Genomic DNA, 25,127 nt, shown 5'->3' with positions numbered 1-25,127 from the left:
TTCCTTGTAAGCACTACTTTAGCTGCATTCTGTAGGTTTTGGTATGTTGTGCTTTTGTTTCCATTCATCTCAGAGTATTTTCAGTTTCCCTTGTGATTTCTTCATTGACCTATTGGTTATTTAAGAGTGTAAAATTTAATTTCCACAGATTAGTGAATTTTTGTTCTGTTACTGATTCTAATTTCATTCCAGTGTGCTTGAAGGACACATTCAATATGATCTCAGTCCTTTTTTTTAAGTTTATCGGGAGTTGTTTTATGGCCTGACAAATTAATCTATTCTGGAGAATGTCCCATGTGCACTTGAGAAAATGGCTATTCTACTGTAGGGTGGAGTAGTCTAGAGATGTCTGTTAGGTCTAGTTGGTTTATAGAGTTGTTCAGGTCTCCTGTTTCCTTGTCAGTCTTCCATCTAGTTCCATCCATTTCTGCAAGCAAAGTATTGAAGTCTGCAGATATTGTTGAATTATTTATTTCCCCTTCAATTCTGTCAGTTTTTGATTCATATATCTCAGGGCTGTGTTGTTAGGTGCATAAAGGTTTATAATTATTATGTTTTCTTTGTGAATTAGTCTTTTTATTTGTATAAAATGTCCTTTATCTTTAGTAAATTTTTTTTCTAAGTCTTATTTTGTCTGATATTAATGGAGCTGTTCCAGCTCCCTTTTGGTTTCTGTTTGCATAATACATCTTTTCTCATCCTTTCATTTTCAGTCTACTTGTGCCTTTGACTCTAAAGTGTGTCTTTTTAGAGTGTTTACTTGTATCATATTTCTTTTAATTCCTTCTGCCAGTCCCTGCCTTTTAATTGGAGAATCAAATCTATTTACATCTAAAGTAATTACTGTTAAGGAATGACTTCCTTCTGCCATTTTGTTGCTAGTTTCTATATGTCATATATCATTTTTGTTCCTCAGCTTTTTCATTACTACTTTCTTTTATATTTTATTTTTTGTGATACATGGTTTTTATTCCTTTCTCATCTCCTTTTCTGTATGTTTTAATTATTTTCTTAGTTGTTGCCTGGGGGATTACAAATGACCTCTTAAACTTGTGACAGTCTAGTTTGCGTTAATGTCAGCTTAATCTCAGTAGCATACAACAACTTTGCTTCTGTATAGCTCCATGTTATCCCCCCTCCTTTGTGCTGTTATTGCATGTAGATTGCATCTTCACATGTTCCATTGGTCAGCACAGATTGACAATTGCTTTATGAGGTTGTCTTTTTAAGTCAGAGAGGTGAAAAAAGGAGTTACAAAAGAATACATTTATCCTGTCTCTCTACTTGCCTATGTAATTCTTTTTATTGATACCCTTTTTTTATTCATGTGGATTCAAGTTACTGTAGTGTTCTTCACTATAGTCTAAAAGATTCCCTTTAGAATTTCTGGTAGGATGAGTCTTCTAGCGATATTTTTGTCTATCTGGGACTGTTTTAATTTTTCTTTCATTTTTGAATCATAGCTCTGCTGGATATAGAATTCTGGTTGACATATTTTTTTTTCTTTCTTTCTACTGCCTTTTGGCCTTTATGACTTCTGACGAGAAATTAGCCATTAATCTTACTGAGAATTCCTTGTATGTCATGCTTTTTTTTTTTTTTTCTCTTAGTGCTTTCAGGATTTTCTCTTTGTCTTTCGACAGATTATATGTCCAAGTGTCGGTCTCTTGGGATTTATCCTTTTTGGAGTTTATTGGGCTTTGTAGATTCATGTTTTTCATTAAACTGGTGAAGTTTGGGGCCATTATTGCTATTGTTTTTTTTCAAAAATTCTTCTGCTTGGGGTGCCTGGGTGGCTCAGTCGTTAAGCATCTGCCTTCAGCTCAAGTCATGATCCTAGCGTTCTGGGATCAAGCCCCGCATCGGGCTCCCTGCTCAGTGGGAAGCCTGCTTCTCCCTCTCCCACTCCCCCTGCTTGTGTTCCCTCTCTCGCTGCCTCTCCCTCTGTCAAATAAATAAATAAAATCTTTAAAAAATATTCTTCTCCTTTATCTTTCTCCTTTTCTTCTGGGATTCCTATTGTGTGTATGTTGGTATACTTGACAGAGGAGGCTACGGCTGCTACGTCTGCCTAGTGAAAGTGGAGGACAGTGTTTTGTAGCCGAGCAGCTTGTTCTCTGACTGTGCTTAGAGCACTTGGCCTGGCTGTAGGGCTGCTGCCGGAAGTGAGCAGCAGGCCTTCTATGGGCCAGAGGGTCATGAAGTGAAAGCCTGGGGCCCTCTCTGGGTTGAGTCCTCCCTTGATATGTCTTGAAAGAGGTATTTCTTGCAGGGAGATGATAGACCATTGAACTAATAGGCTTGATTTGTTTTTCCTCTACAGGTTTAATGTCAATAACACCATTCTTCATCCGGAAATTGTGGAGTGGTGAGTATTGCCTGGGGCTTCTTCAACTGTTTGTTGTGCTCCACTCAGGAAGCTAAGAGACCCTGCTGTTGCCACCTGTGGCATCTCAGAGTGCCCCTCAGACAAGATGGTCCCCAGGACAACTTTTTTCTCTGGTTTTTTTTTTTTTTTTTTTTTTTTTTGGTGTCAGTTGGTCTGTTTTTCTGAAAGGGCATGAGTCACTTGAATGTCAGTTAAATTTTTCTTGTTTTTAATTTAGGAGTCTTTTAAAAGCTCCTACCATAAATGAGCCACGCTTATATAGCTCAGAGTAGTTAATGAAAAGAGGGAAAATAAACATCATACATAATCCTATTACCAGAAAGGTAAACATGCATTCCTCGTGTTTGTTCTGTGTCCTGACAAGCTGGCATCCTATTGTATGTGTTCTTACATTGCCTACATTCCTTTCTTGCTGATCTCGGCAGCCTGTACGTACCTGTGGCATAACTGGTTTCTGTTAGGTCATAGCAGGGCAAACCTTCTCAGGTTGGGGCATCACCTCTGTGGGCCCTGGAAGTGGCCCTCCCACTCCAGCAGTCATTTTGGCCTCAGACTGGAGACACGGTTGTAGGGCAAGAGAGGTAACAGGTTACCAGGTAGGAGGCTGCTGCAGGATCCAGATGGCAGTGGAAGGGTGGTGCAACAGAGCCAAGAGTAGAGTGGTGGACAGAGGAAACGCCCCTGGGAGGAGCTGGCTGTGACCTGAGTGAAGGCTGGAGTTGAAGGTGACTCTGGTTTTTTGTCCTGAACAGCTGGGTAGTGTGTCACCAGGAGGGGAATGGCTGGAAAGAGCAGGTGCTGTGGCCGATCAGGGACTTGTTTGGGGCATGTTGAGTCTGAAGCAGTTCCAGCGGGAGTGAGGCTGGGCCAGAGGTGGAAATCCGAGTGCCATCATAGGCATCGGTACTGACCGTGGCAGCGCCAGAGGGTAGGCTGGCCAGCCCAGCTTTCTCGGCTGCCACACACGCTCTGAGGATGGGGCCTGTGTCCTTTCAGTACACAGCCGCCTTTTCTTGTTTTTATAAAGTAACAGATGCCTGGCCCATCTGTAGCTCCCAGTTGACAGCAGAATAAATCCTGGATACTCAGGAATGGGCCCGCACCCACTTACACCCCACGTGTGACACTCCCTCGTGGCCGCTTACAGTTCAGGTGCTTTGGAGACCATGCTGGGTTGTACACTCCCGCATCTCCTGAGGGGCAAGTCATTAGTTCGTTACTTTGTAACAAGCATGCTTTAATTCTAGACATTTCCAAGGCTTTTAAGTGGATTCCATGTTTATAAGAATACTTCCCAACTTTATCAAAGCCGGCAGCAGAAAGGACTTATTTGACATTTGATGACAGTAGAACTATTTTAGAAATGTCACATTGTCCTTACTGCCTCAAGGGTGTGTTTTAATAGCGTGGGTTCTGGCCTCTGTAGTGACTGCGATCATTCTCGAGTGAGATCCACGGTGGTCATGATCACTGCCCTCTTGGAGGAAGTGAAGAACGGATTCTGGGTGGAATGGCAGGCTGGTCCCTCGTTTACAGGAGAGTGGGTTTTCTATGACATTAAATTATGATTTACTGACACATCTTTGGGCACCTGTCCTGAATGCTTTCATTATAACCCCTCTGTCTAGGCCCCATGGAGAGGGGCTGCCTGAGTAACAGAAAAACCCTCCATTCCGCACGTCCAAACTAACCCCAGCCTGTCTCCCTCGGCAAGTCATTTCATCTGCCAGTGACGATGCAGTAATACCTAACTTAGGAAGATTCGCCCAGTGTCTTAGACCATTCAGGCTGCCATAGCAGTTACCATGGTGGGCGGCTCATAAACGACAGAAATGGGTTTCTCACATTCTGGAACCTGGGAAATCCAAGACCGAGGTGCTGGCAGGCTCGGTGTCTTGTGAGAGCCCACTTCCTGGTCCCTAGATGGTGTATTCCCGCAGTGTCCTCACAGGACAGAAGAGGTGAAAAGCTCTCTCGGGTCTCTTTTACAAGGGCATCAAGCTCATTCACGAGAGGTCTGCCCGCATGACCCACTTGCCTCCCAAGACCACATCTCTGAATACCAACACATGGGAGGTTAGGTTTCAACGTATCAGTTTTGGAGGGAGACACCTATTCAGCCTATAGCGCTGAGCCTTGGTTTCCTCGCGTGCAAAGCAGAGGTGCTCTCCCTTGATGGATGATGGCTCAAGTTAAGTGCTAACTCAGCTTAATACAATGTCTGTCGCCTTTTTTAAAAAAAGATTCATTTATTTGAGAGAGAGAGATGGAGGGCAGTGCGTGCGTGTGAGTGGGGGGAGGGGCAGAGGGAGAGGAGAGAGAATCCCAAGCGGACTCATCGCTGAGTGCAGAGCCTGACGTGGGGCTCAGTCTCAGGACCCTGAGATCATGACCTGAGCTGAAATCAAGAGTCAGTTGCTTAACTGACTGAGCCACCCAGGCGTCCCTGTCACTTTTTGAGACTTCTTGTGTGCAAGGTGTTGTGCTAATAAGCACTCGACGCTTGTCCCTTTATTCAAAGAGGTATTTTGTTCATGTTCTAAGCTAGGTGCTCTGACTACCCCCTTTCTGCAGATGAGGAAGCTGAGGCACAGGGAGGGGATTTGCCCGAGAAAAAGCCGGGAGCTGAGCCCAGGCGGGTGGTTCCAGGATCTTGTGCTGCCCCTTGTGAATCTGAAGGGTGCCCTGGAGGGGTGGGAGTGGGGGTTTGCCTGAGCTTCAGCCATGCTCTCAGTCCTCTCTTGGCCACACGACACGCAGGGGTGCCCAGAGGGGCCCGGCAGGGCTCTGTGTGAGGCCAGGGTGTAGTGAGGGTGGGGGCCAGGGCCTGTGCAGCTGAACTGCGTCCCGCTCCACACCCCTGCCACTCACATACCCCGGCTCCCTGCTGGCCGTTGGGCTGGGGGTGTGGGATTCCTCCCAGGGCCTGTCTGATAGAGGCGAGGACCAGCCTCTCCCAGCACAGAGGACGCTTCCTTCCTCGTTGTTTGGATGTCATCCGTTTCCTCTCTGTGACTGCTTTATTGTTTCCCATTCGCTCAAGCAGTGCCTTTTTGATTTCCTGTAAATTCCTCTATAATCATACTCTTCCCCAGAAACATGAGATCATAACTGATAATTTCTCTTCTCGTACTGGGTATTGCAGTTGGAATGTGGAGGTCAAAAGTTGAAACTTAAGAGCAGGCGTCTCACTTCCATAATTTAGGCTGTGGTTCCACTCTCGTGTTCTACAGATGATTCCATCGATCTGAAGTTAGGTTAGGAAATAAAGGGAGATACTTTTGTACCGTCTTAATAGCTCTGTGCCTTGGATGCCAGTTAAGTAGCTCTGCAAGCGTCACAGAAGAGCAAGCATGTCAGCAGTTGCCGTGTACCTTCTTGGGTTTTAAGTGCGACTGTGTTAAATTGAGTCACACGCCGATTTTAGAACTGTTAATTACACAGAGTGAAGGTGTCCTGCGTGTATTAATCAGGCGGGGGAATAACATATCTTCTTCTACTTCCCTGCCTTTTCTGTGCACGGGAGATGGCGAGGCGTGGCTGGCTCAGGGGCAGAAGCACGGCAGGATCCTGCGTCCTGGGTAACATGTCCCGAATTAGAAAAGCTACGTAGATGATGACCTAGATTCTTGGGGTATGTGTGAAAAGTATTCCTGTTGGGTTGCTGTCTTTGTCTCCCAAGGAATAGGCATTGAACCCTACGGTAGTGAGAAAGCCAAGTGGACAGTAGGGATCCTAGGGCAGAGTGAGGCCTTGGATGACCATGCGCCAGAAGGCAGGACATGGAGTGTGGGCGCATCAGGCAGAGAGGAAGGCTGGCTGGGCCCTGGGCCAGCACACTGAGGTGGACCCTTCCATGGCTCCCCTGTGTACAGCCCATATCTGCCCAGCCCACGTCAAGTCTCAGGCACGCTGAGCTCACTGCTGAGTGAAACCACCATTTTCTTCATGGCTCTCATTTCTTTGAGAGGACTTATTGATTGAGCCTCCTGAGGATATGTAATTCCAAGTAGCTCTTTACATTCTGTCCTTCCTGTTGTTCCGGGATTTTATCCTTTGCAGCACCAGGTCATGGGGTGTGAAAGGAATGGACGTGGGGTCCTGTGACCTTGAGTTCTTGCCTGCTGGCTCCCACAGACCCAGCCCCTCTGCACATTCGTCTCCTGGAGAGATGGTATTCCTGTCTCTTCAATGGGTTTTCACCATGGTGGTGCTTTGATGCTCGGAGACCGATCTTGGATGTACTTCATCCTGTCTTGCTACTATTGTAATCAGTGGAGCATTCAGACCTCAGCTAATTAATGTCTTAATCCTGGGTCTAATGCCCAGACGCAGTTTTGTGACCTATGCATATGGAAGGGAAGAAAACCAGATTGCACAAATCTCAGCCGAGTCCAGTTTTTGTCACTTCTAGCCTGTTGCAGGGGGCTCTGGGCCTGGCGTGGTGGAGGAGCCTTCTCCCCACTCCTGCTCCCCTGCCTGGGGCGCTGCCTTCCCACGTGAGTGGCTGCCTGGGTGCAATGATGCTCACGGGCAGGGCCACAGGCCTGGGGACTCTGCGTGACAACCCACATCGCCTGCACATGTCCCCCACCTCCTCTTGCTAGTCGAAGAGCCTGAGCTGTTCTCAGCTCAGACTTGTTAACTGCATCTGTGTTGTCCTGTCCCCAGCCTGCATCCTCTGGTGCCTCATGGAGCAGGAGGCCTTGGCCCTGTCCTGGGGATAGAAGGCTTGCCGATCATATTTCTTACCCCCACCCCACACATCCTGGGGCCAGACAAGGCTGGGGCTAAGTGTGACACTAGGCGGCCCTCACTCTGGAGTGCCCGGGACAGCAGAGGCTGGTGGAATCCCTTTTTCCTTATCTTTTCATGCCCAGGAGTCATAGAAATAGCTGCATCAGACTCAGGGCAGTCAATCCTTCCTGAAGGTAGGGAGAAACTGCAGAATGCTGGAAAGTCTTGTTATTTTTTTCACGGTCATCTTAAAAACCATTTCTGGTGCTTGTGTCCTGGAGAGAACTCGGCAAGGCTGGATGCCTGGCACCTGGGCACGACTTAGACCCGAGTGTGCTGTGGATAATCAGGTGAGCCGGCACACGGCAGACGCCTGTTCCCCGGGCCTTTAAAGCTCGAATTCAGGTGGGCCAGGCCGGTTTTGTTGGAGAACTGCCTTTGTAGCATAATTTGTCCTGGTTCAGTTTGATTTTTTTTTTTTTTAACGTGACTTAAAAATAAGTCCTGAGTAAACCAGGTAGAGGCCTGGTTTGTCATCTTCCACAAATTCAAATTGGGAAGGAGAGCAGGCCTCAGCATCAATGGTTGGAAGTGCTGGCGTCTCTAATGGGAAGAAAGTGTGGTTTGGGCGCCAAGTCTCCTTGGAGGAGAAGACGATGGCCTGCTTTCCCCGGCCCCTCTGCAGACCCGGGTGCCCCCGCTGCAGGGAGGGGCTATGGGGAGAGCCTGTGCAGTGGACTCCTGAGGTTCAAATCCTGGGGCTGCCTCTTCCCAGCTGTGTGTCTCAGGGTGAGGCAGTGGCTGTGGCGGTTCGGGCTGCTGGAGCCTGGGTAGGCTGTGCCCCTGTCCTGCTCAGGGCAGGCCTGGCTGAGCGACATCCCACGCTGTCTGCCAAACTCCCCCAGGGTGGGGTGGAGGAAGCCTCTTTTTCTTCTTTGAAAAGAGCCATGAGCTCTCATTTGTGGAAATAAGGTGTTTTCCAGCTTTGGTGCAATGCCCAGGTACTATTTCTAACCCTGGTTCTTACGTGTCTGTTTTGGGCCAAGCCCTTGGGGTGCTGCGAACCTGCCCTCCAGGACCACGGCCTTTTTGGGAAGAGACTTAAATGTAAAAAGAGTCACGCGTGTGCTAGCTTTCCAAGGATTCCTATAGACTGCCCTGGAAACGTAGGGGAGGGGTATGGGGGAATCCCTCCCCAACCTTGAGAAAGGTGTGGTTCAGGTGGGAGCTGGAGGTGAAAGAGCGTGAGCAGAGGAGTCGCTGTGAGGATGAGGGGAGGTAAGTGGTGGAGACAGGCATGGGAAGGCACGTGAGTAGTTTTAACTCCATCCCAAGGATATTTAGAGGCCACCAAAGCTTTTAAGCAAGGAAAAGCATGGCCGCATTTGTGTTTCCCAAAGATCCCCAGTTGCTGTCAGTGAGCACAAAGGGCTGGAGGCAGGAAGAGGCCGGAGAGTTGTCCAGGCTGGAGGCAGTGGGGTCTGGATGGAGAGAAACGGAGGGTCTGAGAGAGGTTGTAGCTGTAGAATTGCAGCCCTTGGTCATCACTCGGATGTGGGAGCAATGGACAGGTGACAGGAAGGTGTCTGGGGTGACGCCCAGGTATCTTAAGCAGCAGGGGTGTGGCGGAGCTGTGGGGTGAAATGGGGGAGTTTGTATCACGCTGGGCTGGGAGAGCCTCGGGGACTTACGGGTGGAGAGGCCTATGCCAGAGGCAGGGGTTTGGGAGCTGGGAACAGGGGCGGGGAAGGGAGCTGGAGGAGGGGTAGCCGCCCAGTGGTGCCAGAGGAGGCAGGGCTCCCTGTGCTGCTTCCTCTCGGCGGTCATGGAACGCCTCTGGATTGGCAGCCTGGGGTCCTTCTCCCACACATTGGTGAGAGGGGGTGGGTGGGGGGTGGTAGGCCTAAGGGAGAAGAGGAGAGGGGAGAGGAGGAGGGGAGGAGAGGTTTGAGATAAAACATACAAGCTGCTCTCACTCCGCTCCCAAAGCAAAGATGGTATGGTTTCCGTTCCGGAAACGTGGCAGAGTAGTGGGGGATAGAGCTTGCCTGGAGGAGGAGGAAGAGGAGGAAGAGGTAAGTGGGTGGTCATGGAGCTCCCAGTAATAGGGGCCACGTGGGCTCCGAGCCCAGGTGTGTATGTTGGGGTGCCGAGCCTGATCCACCCTTTCCCTTGTAAGTGGGTGGGTAGGAGAGCGTGAGTGTGGAGGGGAAGGTTTGGCAGTTTGGAGAGGAGGGGATAGAGATGAGTTCATTCCTCTGCTGAGAAGGGGAGGAGGCCCAGGGAGGGGAGGGGAGAGATCTTAGGGAGATGAAGTTGAGAGTAGCCCTCCGGCCCCGCATGCCTCCATGCAGCTCATAGCAGAAGTGGGATGGTACCGAGCCTGGTGGGGCTGGTGAGTAGGGGCTTGCTGTGCCATCTGCCCAGTTGGGGATTTTCCTGCATCCCTTGTGGCCCCAGATCTTGCCTGCAGCAGACATAGGCTCTGGCTCATTCCTCGTGGGGGTTTGGCCAAGCCCATGTGGCTGTGTGGGCACAGGGCCTAGGGGTCTGAAATGTTGGTGGGATGAACCAGGTATCTAAGCTGAATAGAGGGATAGAGGGCTGGAGGCCTGTACAGCCTGGGCCTCGTTCCCCCCTGTGTTGTCACTCTGGTCATCACTGCATTTGAGGACAGAGGGACCCACTCCCCCCTTACCAGTTGCCCAGGCTGGAGCTGAGCAGGTGGCAGTGGGGAGCAGAACACCATGGATTTGGACCTCAGGAGCTGAGCTGCTCATCCGAGTCCTGCCCAGGCTTTGGACCCTCACCTCCAGGGCACGGGAAGCAGCTTCCTGTTCCCCAGGTGGGACTGCTCCCAGCTCCTGGTGGAGAGTCAGAGACACCTTCTGATGGTAAAGAGCCGAGTGTCAGGCTTTAGGGTCTGCTTCTTCAGGATAGAAAGGCTAGTCATGTGGAAAAAGTCTCCCTGGGCTGAAGGGTTTATCTTTTCCACATTCCCCAGGAGGTTTTACGGTCTTAGGAGGGCGTCACGGCGCTGCTGGATGCCGTCGTCATTTCCTGGTGACAGATGGCTGGCTGTCCCAGCTGGATGGTACCATGGAGACAGTGTGAGTCAGTGGCTGGCTTGTGCTGCTCCTGTAAAGTCCCCAGAGGTTCGCTGCCTCTGATGGAGGTGCCGTCCTTGGCCTTGGTCAGGCTTCAGGACACAGACAGCGGCTGGATGAGAGAGTGAATGGAGGCACTGGTCTGCCATCATCAGACACTGGCTTTACTGATCGGCAGGGTGCTCGAGTGTGTTCCCTTCGCCAGAGGGAGCGTTGGTGAAGGTGTGTCACCTTTGTAAAAGAAGCAGAGCTGGCCGCAGGACATGCACTGAGGACGCTGGGCTCTTAATGACTGGTCACAGCTGCCACCAAAATGCCCATGGCCTGGAGTTGCTTATCTGAAGTGGAGGTTGAAAACGAATATTCATGTAGCTTCTCTAGCTGAGTCGTACTTGGCAATGAGGTTAATCACAAAGACCAGAAACCTAACCACATTTGGGCAAATTAACATGAATTTATTGTGAGGTCCCCCAGGAACCCCAGAGTCCAGCTGCAGGAGGCATAGCTGAGTCTCAGAAGGACAGCAGGGCCTCTTGGTTGCGCCTACCTGCCCCACACAGCCCCCCCCCCCCCCAGCTTCTTGTCTGTTCCTAGTCTCCTCCTCTCTGCAGACTGGCTGTTTTCCACATTCTTTCCTGCACTCATGGCTGAAAGTGGCTGCACCACCCACGGTTCCCACCCCCATCCCTGGATCTCGCAGGGGGCCTGACTGGGGGGATGGGGGGATGGGGGGATGATTTCTGGGGTGCCCCAAGGGTAGGTGGGTGGGGTGGGGAGGAAACAGTAGACCTCTTCAGCCAACTGGGCAGAGCCCTGGGAGTCAGCACACTTGATTCAGGTCCCACAGCCTCTCCAGGTAGATTTTATCCCCATTTTATGGATGAGGAAACTGAGTCTCAGTGAGGCAAGACATGTCTGGCTGCAGAATCTGGGCTTCTTCCAGCACCCAGAGTGGTTTCCAGAATTTGTAACTAGAAACAGCCTGCACACCCAAGCCTGGCATTAGATCAGGATGGACAGCCCTTATGCAGTGTGTCACTGCTGGGGCTTGGTGGCCCTTCCTGCCCCCACCCCCATGACCCAGTGGCCTGGCTGGGCACATGCCAGCTCTGTGCTGCTTCCCAGGCCATGCCAGGTGGGCCCCTAGGTCTCCCTGGGTGGGGCGTCCAGCCGGCCCCTGGTGCGAGGCATCACTGACTTGCCACTTTGTTCTTCTCTCTGAAGCCGGGTCTTTAAGACGGACATGGAACTGGAGGTTTTGCGTTACACCAACAGAATCTCCAGCGAGGCCCACCGGGAGGTAAGCTGGGCGCGGGCTGTTCTAGCGGGGGTGGGCAGGCAGCAGGGCTCTGAGCGGGCTGGGGGATGCCCTCGTGGAGGTGGATGGTCCCGCTGTGGCTCTAGTCCCAAGTGCCCCGTGAACAGGTAGCAAGTGTCGCTTCCGGCAGAGACACAGTGGTGGTTCTTTTCTCTTCCCCAGTGGGGCAGGGACAGCAGAGGCTCTGGTCCAGTCCCTTACCTTAAGGCACCCACCATCCCTGGACATCTCCCAGCAAGAAGTCCCTGCTTCCAGGAGCGTGGGGCTCTCCTTCCTGGCGCGCTGGCAGTCCAGCTCCTTTTAAAGACTCTCCCATCCTTACCCATGATTCAAGCACAGTGATTACTGTCCTCCGTTTTCCAAAAACAGCCTCTCTCACAGGGCTCTTTCCCAAACCTTCCCACTTCACCTGAGGAGAAGAGCAAAAGAAGAAGTGTATTTCTGGTAGGACGTTCAGGGCGCCTGCGTGGTGACAGTCACAGCTTTGTGTCAGGAGACAGACAAGGGTCATTTGTGGGCCACCGTCTCTTGCATGAATTCATTTTCTGTGTGTTCTATGACAGCCAAACAAAGGGAACCTTCTACTAGCCATCGCTTTCCGAGCATTAAGTGCTCACCAGACATCTTGGTGAAATCTTGCCCGCTGCCTGAGAGGGCCGTGTAGCCTGGTGCCGGGTGCTCACGGGCTCCCGAATGGAAGGGCTCCAGAGTGCTTTAAATAAACTGTATGGCTCTTGGAGCTTTAAAAAAGTTTGAATTTGTCACAAGTCTGCACCACTATGTGCCTGCACTGTTCTTTTTTTTTTTTTAAGTAGAGTTTCTTTTGAAAAACTGCTGTACATTATTTATAAGGCAGTGTTACTTCTCTCCTTAATACAAATGTCTTTGCTTAATATCCGTCCGCCAGGTAATGAAGGCTGTAAAAGTGGGAATGAAGGAGTATGAGATGGAGAGGTAAGCTGCTCTGTTTCTCCGTAATTGATGTTCCCCGAGCCCACACCTGGTAGAGGCGCCGCAGCCCCGCGTGGCTTGAGTGGGGACCGCGAGCTGGGCGTCTGTCTTCTGACTGTGGCCACCTCCCTGGCTCTGGGCAGAGTGTTTGATGGTAATGGTCTTTGATGACTTTTCGGGATGGTTTAGTGCCCCATCTTCCACGCTTGGACTTTGTTTCTGCAATTTGCCAGAAACTTTACCGAATAGCTGCTATTGTGACTCTGAAAGCCGCTAGTAAAGCAGCTTGCCATTTTTATGTGTAAACATCGCCATTACCTCTGCTGTGCTTGGACGACTGGGTGGAGGGATGGTTAAGTGGCTCATAAAGCGTTCTGGAGAACTCCATTGGGCTTCTGCTCCAATTAGGCCCGCAGCGAGCCACTGCCCCCACCCCCCCAGCACTTCTGGGGCGGCCCAGCCATGATGGGTGTGACCTAGCCAGCTCCTCCGCTCCGCTCCGGGACCCAGGGCTCAGCATGTGCTGCCCATGGCCCGAGGAAGCCCTGAGTCAGACCCAAACTGCTCCAGTGGCTCTCCTCTCACCCAGGTCCTGGGGCAGGAGGCCCCCAGTCCAGCATCTCCCCCCCCCCCCAGTGACAATACCATCTGGAAGCTCTGCTGGGGAGGGCACACTGAAGAGGCTGCCAGTTCTCCCCCTGTGACGTAATGAGAAATTCATATTTGGTCTCTGCCTCCAGTTTCTGGCATAGAGCTTCTAGAACCCTTGCAGTTCCTTCAGTGAAAGTGTCTTTATTTCATGTGTACCTGAGTGACTCTTAGAAGGTGGGGGCTGGTTGCTAGAGGAATCGACCCCTAGATTAGGGGGTTGGAACTCTCAGCCCTGCCCTCAAACTCCAGGGAGAGGGGAGAGCGGCTGGAGGTGGAGTTCTGACCAGTGACTTACTCAGCCTTGCTTACAGAAGGGAACCTCCATAGAAACCTTACGCAGTGGGAGTGCTGGAAGGGTGGCAGGCCTGGGGTGTGGGGGCAGGCATGGAAGTCCGTGTCTCGTCCCCCATACCTCCCCTGTCCGTCTCTCTTTTGTTTGGCTCTTCCTGAGTTGTATCCTTTCTAATAAAGTGCTAATAGTAAGTAAAGTCCTTTCCTGAGTTCTTTGAGCTATTCTGGCAAATGATCAAACCCAAGGAAGGGGTCATGGAAACCCCCAGTTTATAGCCAGTCCATCCTAAGTATTAAGCCCTTAACCTGGGAGGTCTGTGCTAACTGTGGCAGTTAGTGTTAGAATTAAATTGTTAGACATCCAGTTGGTGACCACAGAGAATTGGAAAATTGCTTGGTGTGGAAGACCCACACGTTTGGTGTCAGAGTGTTGTGTGTACAGAAAAAAAGAGTTTTACCTTTACCGCCACCCCCCATTCTCGGCTGCCCCTTCCTTCCTGGCCCTGCAGGAGCTTGATGCTGCCTCCCCTTCCTCACTTGGCAGAGCCCACCAGTGCCCTCAGGGCCCGCTCTGCCTCCATATGCCCCTCCCAGGCTTTCTGGCCTGCCCACATTGTCGGTGTGAGCATCTGTGTTCACCATCGTGTGGCTCGGGGAGAGGCGTCTTTTTCAAAGTCTAACCCGGAAAGGAGTCCAGAAGAGAGGGCCTCCGTATTTCTCTCCTCTTACCCTGGGTAGAAAGCATGGCCTTGAGGGTGCTCATTGCTGTGGTGTCCCACGAGGGGGCATGGAACAAGAGCTTCGTCAGGGCCCCAGCTCTGTCACGCTGGAGGAGGATGGGGACGGGCACACAGAGCTGTCCCAGCCTCTGCCTTCACGTGGTCTGCTGCAGTGCGGTATCTGCTCTGCCAGTCCCAGGGTCCTCGCCCCCCACCACGATCTGGGACAGGGGGAGTTCTGTGGGGCTACCTGGGAGGTGGGCCGGGCTGCGGTCCCCTAGATTGGCACTGCCCCACAAATCTGTTCCCAGCTGAACTGGCCCATGGCTGATGCCTGCAACAAAAATAACCCAGAAATTAGAGCAGGACTAGCTTGCCCCAGAGTGGAGCCCTGCCATCCTCCGCACGCCGGCAGCCTTGTGTCCTCAGCTGCCAGCAGTCTAGCTCCAAAGCTGGCTCCTGGGAGGGGTGTGAACTGCCCTCCCACCCAGGGTCCAGAGCCCGAGCCCGCCGCCACCCGGTCGGCCTGTGTGTGAGCTCTGGCCAGGGGCCCTGGGAATACTTCCGCCAGCTTCCTCCTCCCTCACCCTTTTAATGAGAAATTTCAAATATCCACCACCCCCTGCAAAAAGAAGAAAGGATGGGATAATGAACCTCGAAGCCCCCACCAGGGTTTTTGTTTTGTCTTGTTTGGTCGTCGTATTTAAAACCAAACCCCAGACGTCATGCCAGAGCCGCTGTAGGCATCTCAGTTGAAGATTTTTGCCCTTTACAAAACCGCCATGTCATCATCACATCTAACCAAATTCACGATAATGCCTTCATCTCATCAATACCTGGTCCACGCTGGTCTGTTTGCGTTGGGATCCAGTCTACACATTGAGTTTGGCTCTTGTGTGAAGGGGCCTTTGTTAAGCTGAGCTGTGGGGACATCGTCCCTTTGTCTTCAAACTGCTGAGCGCCCCCCTGCCCTCCAGTCCCCCAGCCCCACGGCTGCTTCCTCTGTGGATCAGGAGAAATGAGCCTCTAGCTCACGCCAGAGCCACCCTGAGGGCACCGAGTGGCATTACTTTGGCTCGACTGGATGTGCCAGGTGTGTGCACTGTTGTGCACCTACTGTATGCCCCGCCCCCGCCCCCATGGCTGGCTGTAGGAAGTACGTAAGGAATGCAGTGCCCGCCCTGAGAGCTGAGAGCAGGAACCTTCCTGGGGTGCAGGCTTGGGGGGTTGTGGACAGCACTGGGGAAAAGCTGAGGCAGAGAAGATGAGAACAAGAGACGGGAGTCTGTTCCTAAAGGACAGGTGGGCAGGGAGGCCTGTGGGGGAGGACGGTGTCACCCCCCAAAGCACTGGAAAGATGGTTGTCCTGGGACATCTCGGGGTGTCCCTGGCCAGATTTGACGAGGGCACTCCCTACTGCCAGTGCCAGCCGAAGCCTGTGGGGGCACTTGGCAGTGGTGAGCAGGGGGGCTGACTTCTCTCTGCCGTGAGCTTCCTCCACACAGTACGTTTTTCTGTCACTGCCCAGGTGGCTCTGTGACAGTTTTGTGGTCTGCGTCCTTGGGAGGCTGGAGGCTTCTTGAAGTCCCATCTCCTTTATGCACAGTGTCTGCCCCACAGTTGGTGTCGAGAAGTGTGTGTGTGTTGGGGGGGGATGGATGGATGGGAGACAGAGGGAAATGTTCTGAGCTATTTTTTGCTGTCCTCTGTGCCACCGTGAACTTGTAGAATTCTTTTCTTAACTAGGTGGGGAGTATAAAACCTCTAGAGCAGGTGGTGTTTCCCCGCGTGGCGTGGCCCTCATAACGCAGGCTGGACCGGTGCCCAGGAAGGCCCAGGGCGGCCAGACTCCTATGCAGGCCGCCGACCACAGGGGTCAAAGGAGCATCCCTAGAACTGCTGGACGTTCTGCCAGGAGCATGGCCAGCGCCAGCCCCGCAGGGGGACACAGGCCAAGAAGAGCAGGGACTCTTGTGTGTCAGGACCGGAGGCAGGGTGGAAGCAGGGGACGGGAGGCCGAGATGGGGCCGATTTTCTCAAAAGAGGGCATGCTGTCAACACAATGGTGGTCAGACTCAGGCTGGAGAGATGCTGGCCAGCAAACCCGGTCCTAAGCCTCATCTTTTTTTGTTGTTTTATTATCGAAGGCTTGTTATAGAATCTTGAGGGCATGTTAAAAAAAAAAAAAGAAAGAGAGTTGATGGCATTTATTAATGCCTTCTTCGTGCTGTGCATATGAGTAGGGTTTTCAGAGGAAAGGAAAATCATTTTCCGCAAATCCAGGTGTAGTAAATTGTGTTAAACCAACAAGACGTTAATGTGTGGGTAAATCGGGCGCTGACAGCATCTGACTGCAGGCCCAGTCAGGCAGTCCATTTCACCGCCTCGTATTCTTTCGTGTTAGTGGCGTAACCAGCTTGTAGCCGGCTGGCGTGGGGCTGGCAGCTGAATCAGTTACCTGCAAACGCTAATTTAGAGCATGCTCGATTGGCTGTGTAAGCAGGTCCCGGCTCACATTTGCCACAAAGAGATTAATAACGATGTTTTTGACAGCCCGGAACCTTAATTGAAATTATGCCATCTTTCTCTCCAGGCCGGGACTGGGCCATTTTGGGTCCTTCTGTGACAGCTTCCGTGGGGGTTGTGGGAAGGCATTACAAGGCGGAGGGTCTGTGAGGTGTGCCGGGGGACAGCGGGGCCATCCCGCTCCCCAGGCTGGGGTCCTTCTCGGCAGACACCCCCGACGCTTCCCGGAGACGGTCGACAGGGCCTGGGTTTGCTCTGCTGTTCTGTCCCGGGCAACAGCCCACACCGGTAGCCTCCCGTTGTCTTCCAGTCCTTCGTGAAAGCACTTGCCCAGCTGTGCTGCGCGGAGGGCCTCTTGCCTTTCCCTGCCCTCTGGCCAGACGGAGCGAGGTGTGCAGTGTGTCCACTGAGTCCGGGCTGGGGATGGGGGGGCCAGCCTGAGGGGAGGGGTCTCCTGCCCTGACCCTGCGCGCCCACGTACGCGAGCATGCACACACACACACACACACACACACACACACACACCTGCAGACATACCACAGTTATACACACACACAGACACCATCCACGGATACTACACACACACACACACTGTCCACTGGCACCACACCCACACACACCACAGACATACCACAGACACACACACACACACACTGTCCACTGACACCACACAGCCACACCCACACACACCACAGACACACCGCAGACATACACACACCACAGACACTACCCACTTATACCACATACCTACCCATATACACAACCCCCCCACACACATTACAGACATACACACAGACACCATTCACCCACCCTCATACACACACACCCCAACACACACCATACACACACACACAGATACCACTTTACTACCCCGACACACACCCCAACACACACAGATGCCATCCACTGTCACCACACACACACACCACGGACATGCACACAGACACTGCCCACTGACAGACAAACACACACACCACACATACACATATACCATATATATGCACACTGCACACCCCATTACACACCCCACACGGACACATGTATCACACACAGTTACGTAATACCATGCACACACCACACACATCATACACTGCCCGCACACACCGCACATATAGCCCACATGTACTACACATGCACCGCATACACATGCCTCACACAGAGACACACCCACCACACACCACACTCACATACCATGTACACTCACACCTACACACACACACACACTCCACATTAGCTGTGGGGTGCTGGGTCGGGTAGTTGATCTTTCAATTTACCCACTCCAGGGAACAAATGGCAAAACCCTTGCTATGTTGTTAAAGCTATTTTTTAATCTTTTTTGAGGGTTAAAAAATTTAACTCCAGTGAGGATAACTGGAAGACGGGAGAGTTTATAGGAAACCCCGCAACCACAAGCCTACTAACTCACGGTGATTATGGCTGTAGAAAGCTCAGGCTGCTGACACAGAGCTGCTTTCTCTTGTCCCACGCCCCAACCCAAGCCCTAGGCCTCGCCCGACACAGTTGACCCCTGAGCTCATCCCTCACAGTCCCGGCTCCCCCACAGATCCCACAGACCGCCCCTCTCGTGCCCCCAGATGATGGGACTGGCTTCTCCCTCACATCTGCAGGGGCTGCATTTCCAGGTCTCTGGAGACCACTGACCCCTCTCAGATTCACTCCCTCTACTTTGTCCATCCCTCCTGGTGCGCTGTGATCACTGAAGGGCCATCCCTCAGGTGCCTGGACCCTCGTGCCCCCTTCTGGCTATGGGTCTTGCCCGGGGCTCTCCGTGCCTGGTGTGCTGGGCATGGTGGTCAGAGATAGCCCTGTATGGCTCCGGCTGTGCCCCTCATGGGTCATGCAGAGGATACAGGTTTCTTTGGTGATGGATGTCACCAAAAGGCCCATATTTTCCTCCTTCCGGGAGGTTCTGGAGACGTGTAGCTTTCAGTCACCCGGGAGTGGTCTGATCTAGTGTGCTCTCCGCCTAGGCAAGCCTGGGCATCAGTGAGGCCACCCTCAGTTTACCTTCCCCCATGAAGGAGTTTTGCTTGGGGCCTTTCGGGGCAGGTGTGGGTCCAGCCAGCCTCTGACCCTGAGCCCCCACAGGAGAACAGTTGTGATGGGCCTTCTCCACGGGCCTGGTCACCGTCGTGGGCAGTGTCCTGTCCCCTCTGTAGTGGACATCCTCTCTTTGCTGGCCACCATGGGGGATGAAGCCACGGTGTGGCTTGTTCACAAAGGGCCTGCTGAGACCCCGGGTCCGGGTGTGGCGGAACCTGCTCTTTGCCTCGAGTGGTGAGGCTGATGCAGGTTTCCTGCCAGCGCTTCCTCAGCTGTCGGAGACAGGCCACACACGGCCTACCACGAGAGGGGTCAGGAAACCTGACCCCTGTTTGCTACCCCCTCAGGAAGGCAGCCCACGAATACTGCACCCAGCTGGCCGCCCCTCAGTGAGCTGAGCCCTTCCCAAGAGCCAGGGCCACCTGGGAAAGAGGATTCCTCGGTGTTCAGAACAGGCTGTCTCTCCTCCTGGACCACCCCATACTGGGCAGGGCAGGTCCCGTGTGCCCCCCCAGCCTGCTCTGCGCACACGACCTGACGTGACCCAGGGGAGTAGTGCTCTCCGCGAGGTTCAGCAGAGCCCGTGTCTGAAAGTGTCGCTGGGGCCTTGGTGGTGGAGAGGTGGAGGGCTCTGAGGCTTAAAGCCAGGGTAGCTCACTTTGCCTGTAAGAGTAACTGGAAAATGGGTACATTTAGGGCACAAAGCAGCCCAGTGTCCAGCCCGAAGGGTAGACAAAGAACCAGAGGCAAAGGCTTCCTGCAAATATGCAGCCTGGTCATTGCAGCCCGAATCAGAGCTTTGGGGACAAAGCCAAGGGACATAGGCATTTCCTTTTCAAATGCTGGGGAATTGCGCCCTGAGAATCCCCATAAGTAGCAGCAGTGCCAGTAGGCATCTTGATGGATTTCCCTGTAGTATTTCACCATTGAACCTGACTCTGACTGTTGACTTCTGATAAATATATATCATCAGTTTAAGGAAGTAGTGTTTTCTTCTGGCTTACTGGGAGATTTTATCAGGAAAGGATGTTGAATATTGTCAGGTGCCTTTTGGGCTTCTCCCTTGGCCTTTTGTGCATGTGTGTTTTAGGCAATTGATAAAGTTCTAATTTTGTAATTGTTTTGGATCACAGAGAAGTTAAAGGAATATGAGCTAGCTGCCACCTCCCCCACCCCCGTCATTAACACGACTGTGGCACATTTGTCACAGCTCACGAACAATATTGACACATTATTATCATCTGAAGTCCACACTTTATTTCAGTTTCCTTACCTTTCCCGATATTCTCTTCTGTTCCAGGATCCCACCCAGGACACCCCATTGTGTTTAGCTGCCCTGTCTCCTTAGGCTCCTCTTGGCTGTGACAGTTCCTCAGACTTTCTTTCTTTTGATGACCTTAACAGTTTTGAGGCGGACCGATCAGATATTTTGTACAAGGTCCTTCCGTTGTAGTTTTTCCGATGTTTTTCTCAGAGTTTCGACTGGGGTCATGGGTCACTGGGAGGAAGACCACGGAGGTAGAGTGTCGCTTGCACCACATCGTATCAGGGCTACGCGCTGTGAACCTCACTGACCACCGGTGTTGACCTTGATCACCTCCCTGAGGCAGTGTTTGAACTGGAAAGTTGCTCTTTCCCACCTTCCCGGGCTATACTCTTTGACGGAAGTCACTGGCCGGCCCACACATAAGAAGCGGGGAGTTATGCTGTGTCCCCTTGGTGGGGGAGTAACTGTAGACACTATTTGTGATTCTGCCATATAGGGAAGTTATCTCTTCTTCTCATTCACGTATTTCTTCAGTCATATATATATATCCTTATACCTACATGGACTCATAGATGCTTACTTTATACTTTGAGTTATAATCCAATATTATTTATTTTCTTGCACATGTCATTCTTGCTTTGGGCATCAGAGGCTCCATCATTTGGCTCCTGTGTCCTTCCGACATCATCCACCCCCATGATTTTGCTTCTCAAGCACTGCCTTGCATTATGGCACTGCAAGGCGCTCAAGGCTCATTTTGTATGTTCCCCACTCCAGCCCCAGAATGAACCATTTCTGCGGGGAGCACCGGTTCCTTTTACCAGAGCGTGACATCAGATACCAAGATCGGGCACTAGGTGAACCTTACATGAACTTTACGCAGAGACTTCCTGGTGTGGAGCTAGTGTGGCATCCCTGGCACATCCCCTGCTTCGTCATGGCGGATCTCTGCCAGGATACGCTGCAGGACTGAAACGGGGAGGCAGTATTCAGTAGTGGTTAGAGCATGCTCTCTAGAGACTGGTGTGTCCTGCACCAGTCTGAGTTCCAGTTCTGCCACTTCCTGTGCCTCCGTTTCCTCATCTGGGAAAAGGATAATAAGAGCACTTCATAGCGTAGTTAGGAGGATTCAGTGACTCAGCACATGGACAGTAAGTGGACCAGGCAGCATCGTCATGATGGTTTTGTTGTTACTCTTTTGCTAGCATTTTATAAAGATTCAAAATAGGGGATTGAGCTATACATTTTTTTTAAACTCTCTTTGCCATGTTTTGAGATCAGCGTTTTTGAGATTGTGATTTGAGAAGTTCTCCACATTTCTGTTTTCTAGAACAGTTGAGAAAGCAGAGGGACTTTGCAACAACATGATGGGTCTAGAGAGTATAATGCTAAGCAAAATAAGTTAGCCAGAGAAAGATAAATACCATATGATCTCACTCCTATGTGGAATTTAAGAAACAAAACAAACAAGCAAAGGAAAAAAAAGAGAGAGAGAGAGAGAGACAAACCAAGAAACAGACTCTTAAATACAGAGAACAAACTGGTGGTTACCAAAGGGGAGGGGGGAGGGAGTGGGAGAAATAGGGGATGGGGATTAAGGAGGGCACTTGTGAGGAGCACTGAGTCATGTTTAGGATTGTTAATTGAAAACTGAAACTAATATAACCCCGGATGTTATCTACACTGAAACTAAAATAAAAAACTTAAAAAAAGAAAAAAAGAAATCAAGTAGAGAGGCTTGTTTGTTCCTTGAAAGTCGAAAGAAGTCCTGCGATATTGTCAGAACTTACTCTTTCTTTGGGGGAGAATTTCTCAGATAACTTTTCAGGTTTTCCTAAGGGATTATTTCAGCCTGACTTTATCCTTTATCCCTCTTAGAGTCAATACAGTACGTTTTCCTGGAAGGTTTTTTTTTTTCCTTTTCATCATTTTCTTTATTTTTTAAAATTGAAGTATAGTTGACATAGAATATAAATTTGGTTCTTGGAAGGTTTTTCATCAAGAATTTTGAACTTATTAGAACCGCGTTATTTTCTTCTTTTAAATTTGGAAAACATCTCCTCTGTGTCTGTAGTTGTGCTTCCTTTCTCATTCCTGCCTGTGTGTCTACTCTTTTCTGTATGGAGGAGCTTTGCTGGAATCATAGTCATTTTGTTGGTTTTTTCATAAAATCAGCTTCTAGATGTAATGATGAGCTCCACTGCTGGTCTAACTCCTAGATCCCCAGTTTTATTACTCATTCCTTTCTCCTTCCTTCCTGACCTTGTTTCGAACAACCATCTATCTTTTAACTTGTTCCGTTGAAACTTAGCTTTTTTTCCCGTTTCTTGTGGAGTAATAAATGAATTTTGGCTCGTATATTCTTGAATGCTGCCTTTTTTGCCATGTCCTAAGAAGTTTTGGTTGTTGTGATGTTTGACCTAAGAAATGAACTAAGAGCATTTCTTCTAATTTCCAGAGAGATGTGATTGGTTAATTTTCTTGGTTAACTTTTGGTTATTAGTTTCCACCATAGGTAGAGAATGTCTGTGTAAATTTTATTTTTCTTAGTTTTGAGATTTTTCTTTGAGGCCTATTTAGAAATATTTTTGTCAGTATTTTATGGAATAAAGTGAAACATTAAACATTTATTGGAAAATTTTAATTTTTTATTTTTAGAGTACATACTTGGATGTTCCTTAGGTCAGGTTTCTCCTCTTATTATTTGGACATTTTCTCTAGGATGAAGAGAGGCTGTTTTATGAATTCGTCTTTGTGGTTCTCAGTAGATTTTTGTTTTACTCGTTTCCATACCAAGTTGTTTGAGGCTTACAGGTTGAGGATTGTTATTTTTTATTTTATTTTATTTTTTTAGGTATTCATCTAGAGAAAGTTTTATTTTATGTATTTTTTATAGACACTTAAAAGCAGTTACCTTAATTATTGAAACTTTTTTTTAATGTTTTTTTATTATATTATGTTAGTCACCATACAGTACATCCCCGGTTTCCAATGTAAAGTTCGATGATTCATTAGTTGCTTGTAACACCCAGTGCACCATGCAATATGTGCCCTCCTTACTACCCATCACCGGTCTATCTCATTCCCCCACCCCCTCCCCTCTGAGGCCTTCAGTTTGTTTCTCAGAGTCCGTAGTCTCTCATGTTTCATTCCCCCTTCTGATTAACCCCCCTTTTTTTTATCCCTTTCTTCCCCTACCGATCTTCCTAGTTCTTATGTTCCATAGATGAGAGAAACCATATGATAATTGTCTTTCTCTGCTTGACTTATTTCACTTAGCATTATCTCCTCCAGTGCCGTCCATGTTGCAGCAAATGTTGAGAATTCGTTCTTTCTGATAGCTGAGTAATATTCCATTGTATATATGGACCACAACTTCTTAATCCAATCATCTGTTGAAGGGCATCTCGGCTTCTTCCACGATTTAGCTATTGTGGACAATGCTGCTATGAACATTGGGGTGCATATGGCCCTTCTCTTCACTATGTCTGTCTCTTTGGGGTAAACACCCAGTAGTGCAATGGCTGGGTCATAGGGTAGCTCAATTTTTAACTTTTTAAGGGACCTCCACACTGTTTTCCAGAGTGGCTGTACCAGCTTGCATTCCCACCAACAATGTAGGAGGGATCCCCTTTCTCCACATCCTCTCCAACAATTGTTGTTTCTTGCCTTGTCTATTTTTGCCATTCTAACTGGCGTAGGGTGGTATCTCAGTGTGGTTTTGATTTGAATTTCCCTGATGGCTAGTGATTTTGAACATTTTTTCATGTGTCTGTTAGCCATTTGCATGTCTTCATTGGAAAAGTGTCTGTTCATATCTTCTGCCCATTTTTTGATTTGTTTATTTGTTTCTTGTGTATTGAGTTTGAGAAGTTCTTTGTAGATCTTGGATACCAGTCTTTTAGAGGATTGTTATGTTTTTTAATTGTGTATTTTACCTTTTTACAGCTTACAGGAACCCCTTTTGACCTAAGTAATCCTTTCTGTGTTGGCTCTGACATTATCTGCTCCTGGGTTTGCTCTTTAATGTTTTCTTACTTTGCATTTTCCTGGTGTATCTCTGCTTACTCCTTGCTTTTCACTCTCTTCATCAGCTCTAGTTTACATATTCCCAATGCAGGGCCCCTGGGTGGTGGGAAAGCCATTTGCATCTGTCGTGATGACCGGAATGTTTGCTCTCTTGGTGCTGCTTTCTGGTTTCTGTACCACTTTTCTGGCTTTTAAATTGTTCTCTGTCATTCTGGAAAATTGGTGACGTTTCCTTTGTTCTGTGCATCCCACTTTTGGTGTAGAATTACTTTTAAATTAAGAAGAAAGGACGTGTGGGGCGCCTGGGTGGCACAGCGGTTAAGCGTCTGCCTTCGGCTCAGGGCGTGATCCCGGCGATCTGGGATCGAGCCCCACATCAGGCTCTTCTGCTATGGGCCTGCTTCTTCCTCTCCCACTCCCCCTGCTTGTGTTCCCTCTCTCGCTTGCTGTCTCTATCTCTGTCAAATAAATAAAATCTTTAAAAAAAAAAAAAGAAGAAGAAGAAAGGACGTGTATTTCTCTATGGTCTCTACCTCTGTGAACAAGTCAAATACTATTGATCCCTCATTTGGAAAAATGAGAAATTCAGCATGGTTTTACTCTTTATCCTCCCCCTGCCCCTATCCTTCCAGTTTCTTACTGTCTCACTTCTCTTTCCATCAGTTATTTTCAACATTTGTGTTCTTTTGTAGTCATTTTCATCACAGTTGTTCAGAATGAGCACTGTCATACTGAATCCATTGTGCACCCCTGTTTTGTACCCTGTGTTCCCTTTCCTTGAATGCTTGTACTTTGGCCTTGCACATTGGAGAGTTTTTCCGTCGCCTCCTCTGCGAGGGATGGTTTAACTGGTATTGGATCTTGGTTCCATGAAACCATTCCCTCCATGTTTGCCAGAGATCTTAGGCAAATCATCTTCTTTCTTCTTTCTAAGGAACTTTTTAATTGTCTTGCTTTGGTGGGTGTAGGAGTCTGTCTTAATTCTTGAAGAGTGACAGTATTTCCCGAGGATCGGTGCCATTTCTCGGTGCTGACCTGGGCTTCAGCCGTACTGAGGGAGTCAGAATCCCCCCGGCCT

General features: G+C 50.0%; 1 protein-coding gene across 3 annotated transcripts in view; it reads left to right on the top strand.

Annotated features, from left to right (window-relative positions):
* PEPD (peptidase D) overlaps positions 1-25,127 on the top strand; it is a 113,374-nt gene that overhangs the window by 34,382 nt on the left and 53,865 nt on the right. For all 3 annotated transcript variants that reach the window (XM_087870673.1, XM_045796178.2, XM_087870674.1), the window contains 3 exons: positions 2,324-2,368; positions 11,458-11,533; positions 12,459-12,505. In XM_087870673.1, the coding sequence (XP_087726799.1) occupies positions 2,324-2,368; positions 11,458-11,533; positions 12,459-12,505 (168 nt within the window). The remainder of the gene's footprint in view (positions 1-2,323; positions 2,369-11,457; positions 11,534-12,458; positions 12,506-25,127) is intronic.

The sequence above is a fragment of the Ursus americanus genome, chromosome 21 (genome assembly GCF_024610735.1).
Source record: "Ursus americanus isolate L20-20 chromosome 21, mUrsAme1.1.p, whole genome shotgun sequence".
Classification (NCBI taxonomy): Eukaryota; Metazoa; Chordata; class Mammalia; order Carnivora; family Ursidae; genus Ursus; species Ursus americanus.
This window is presented reverse-complemented; position numbering and strand designations above follow the sequence as displayed.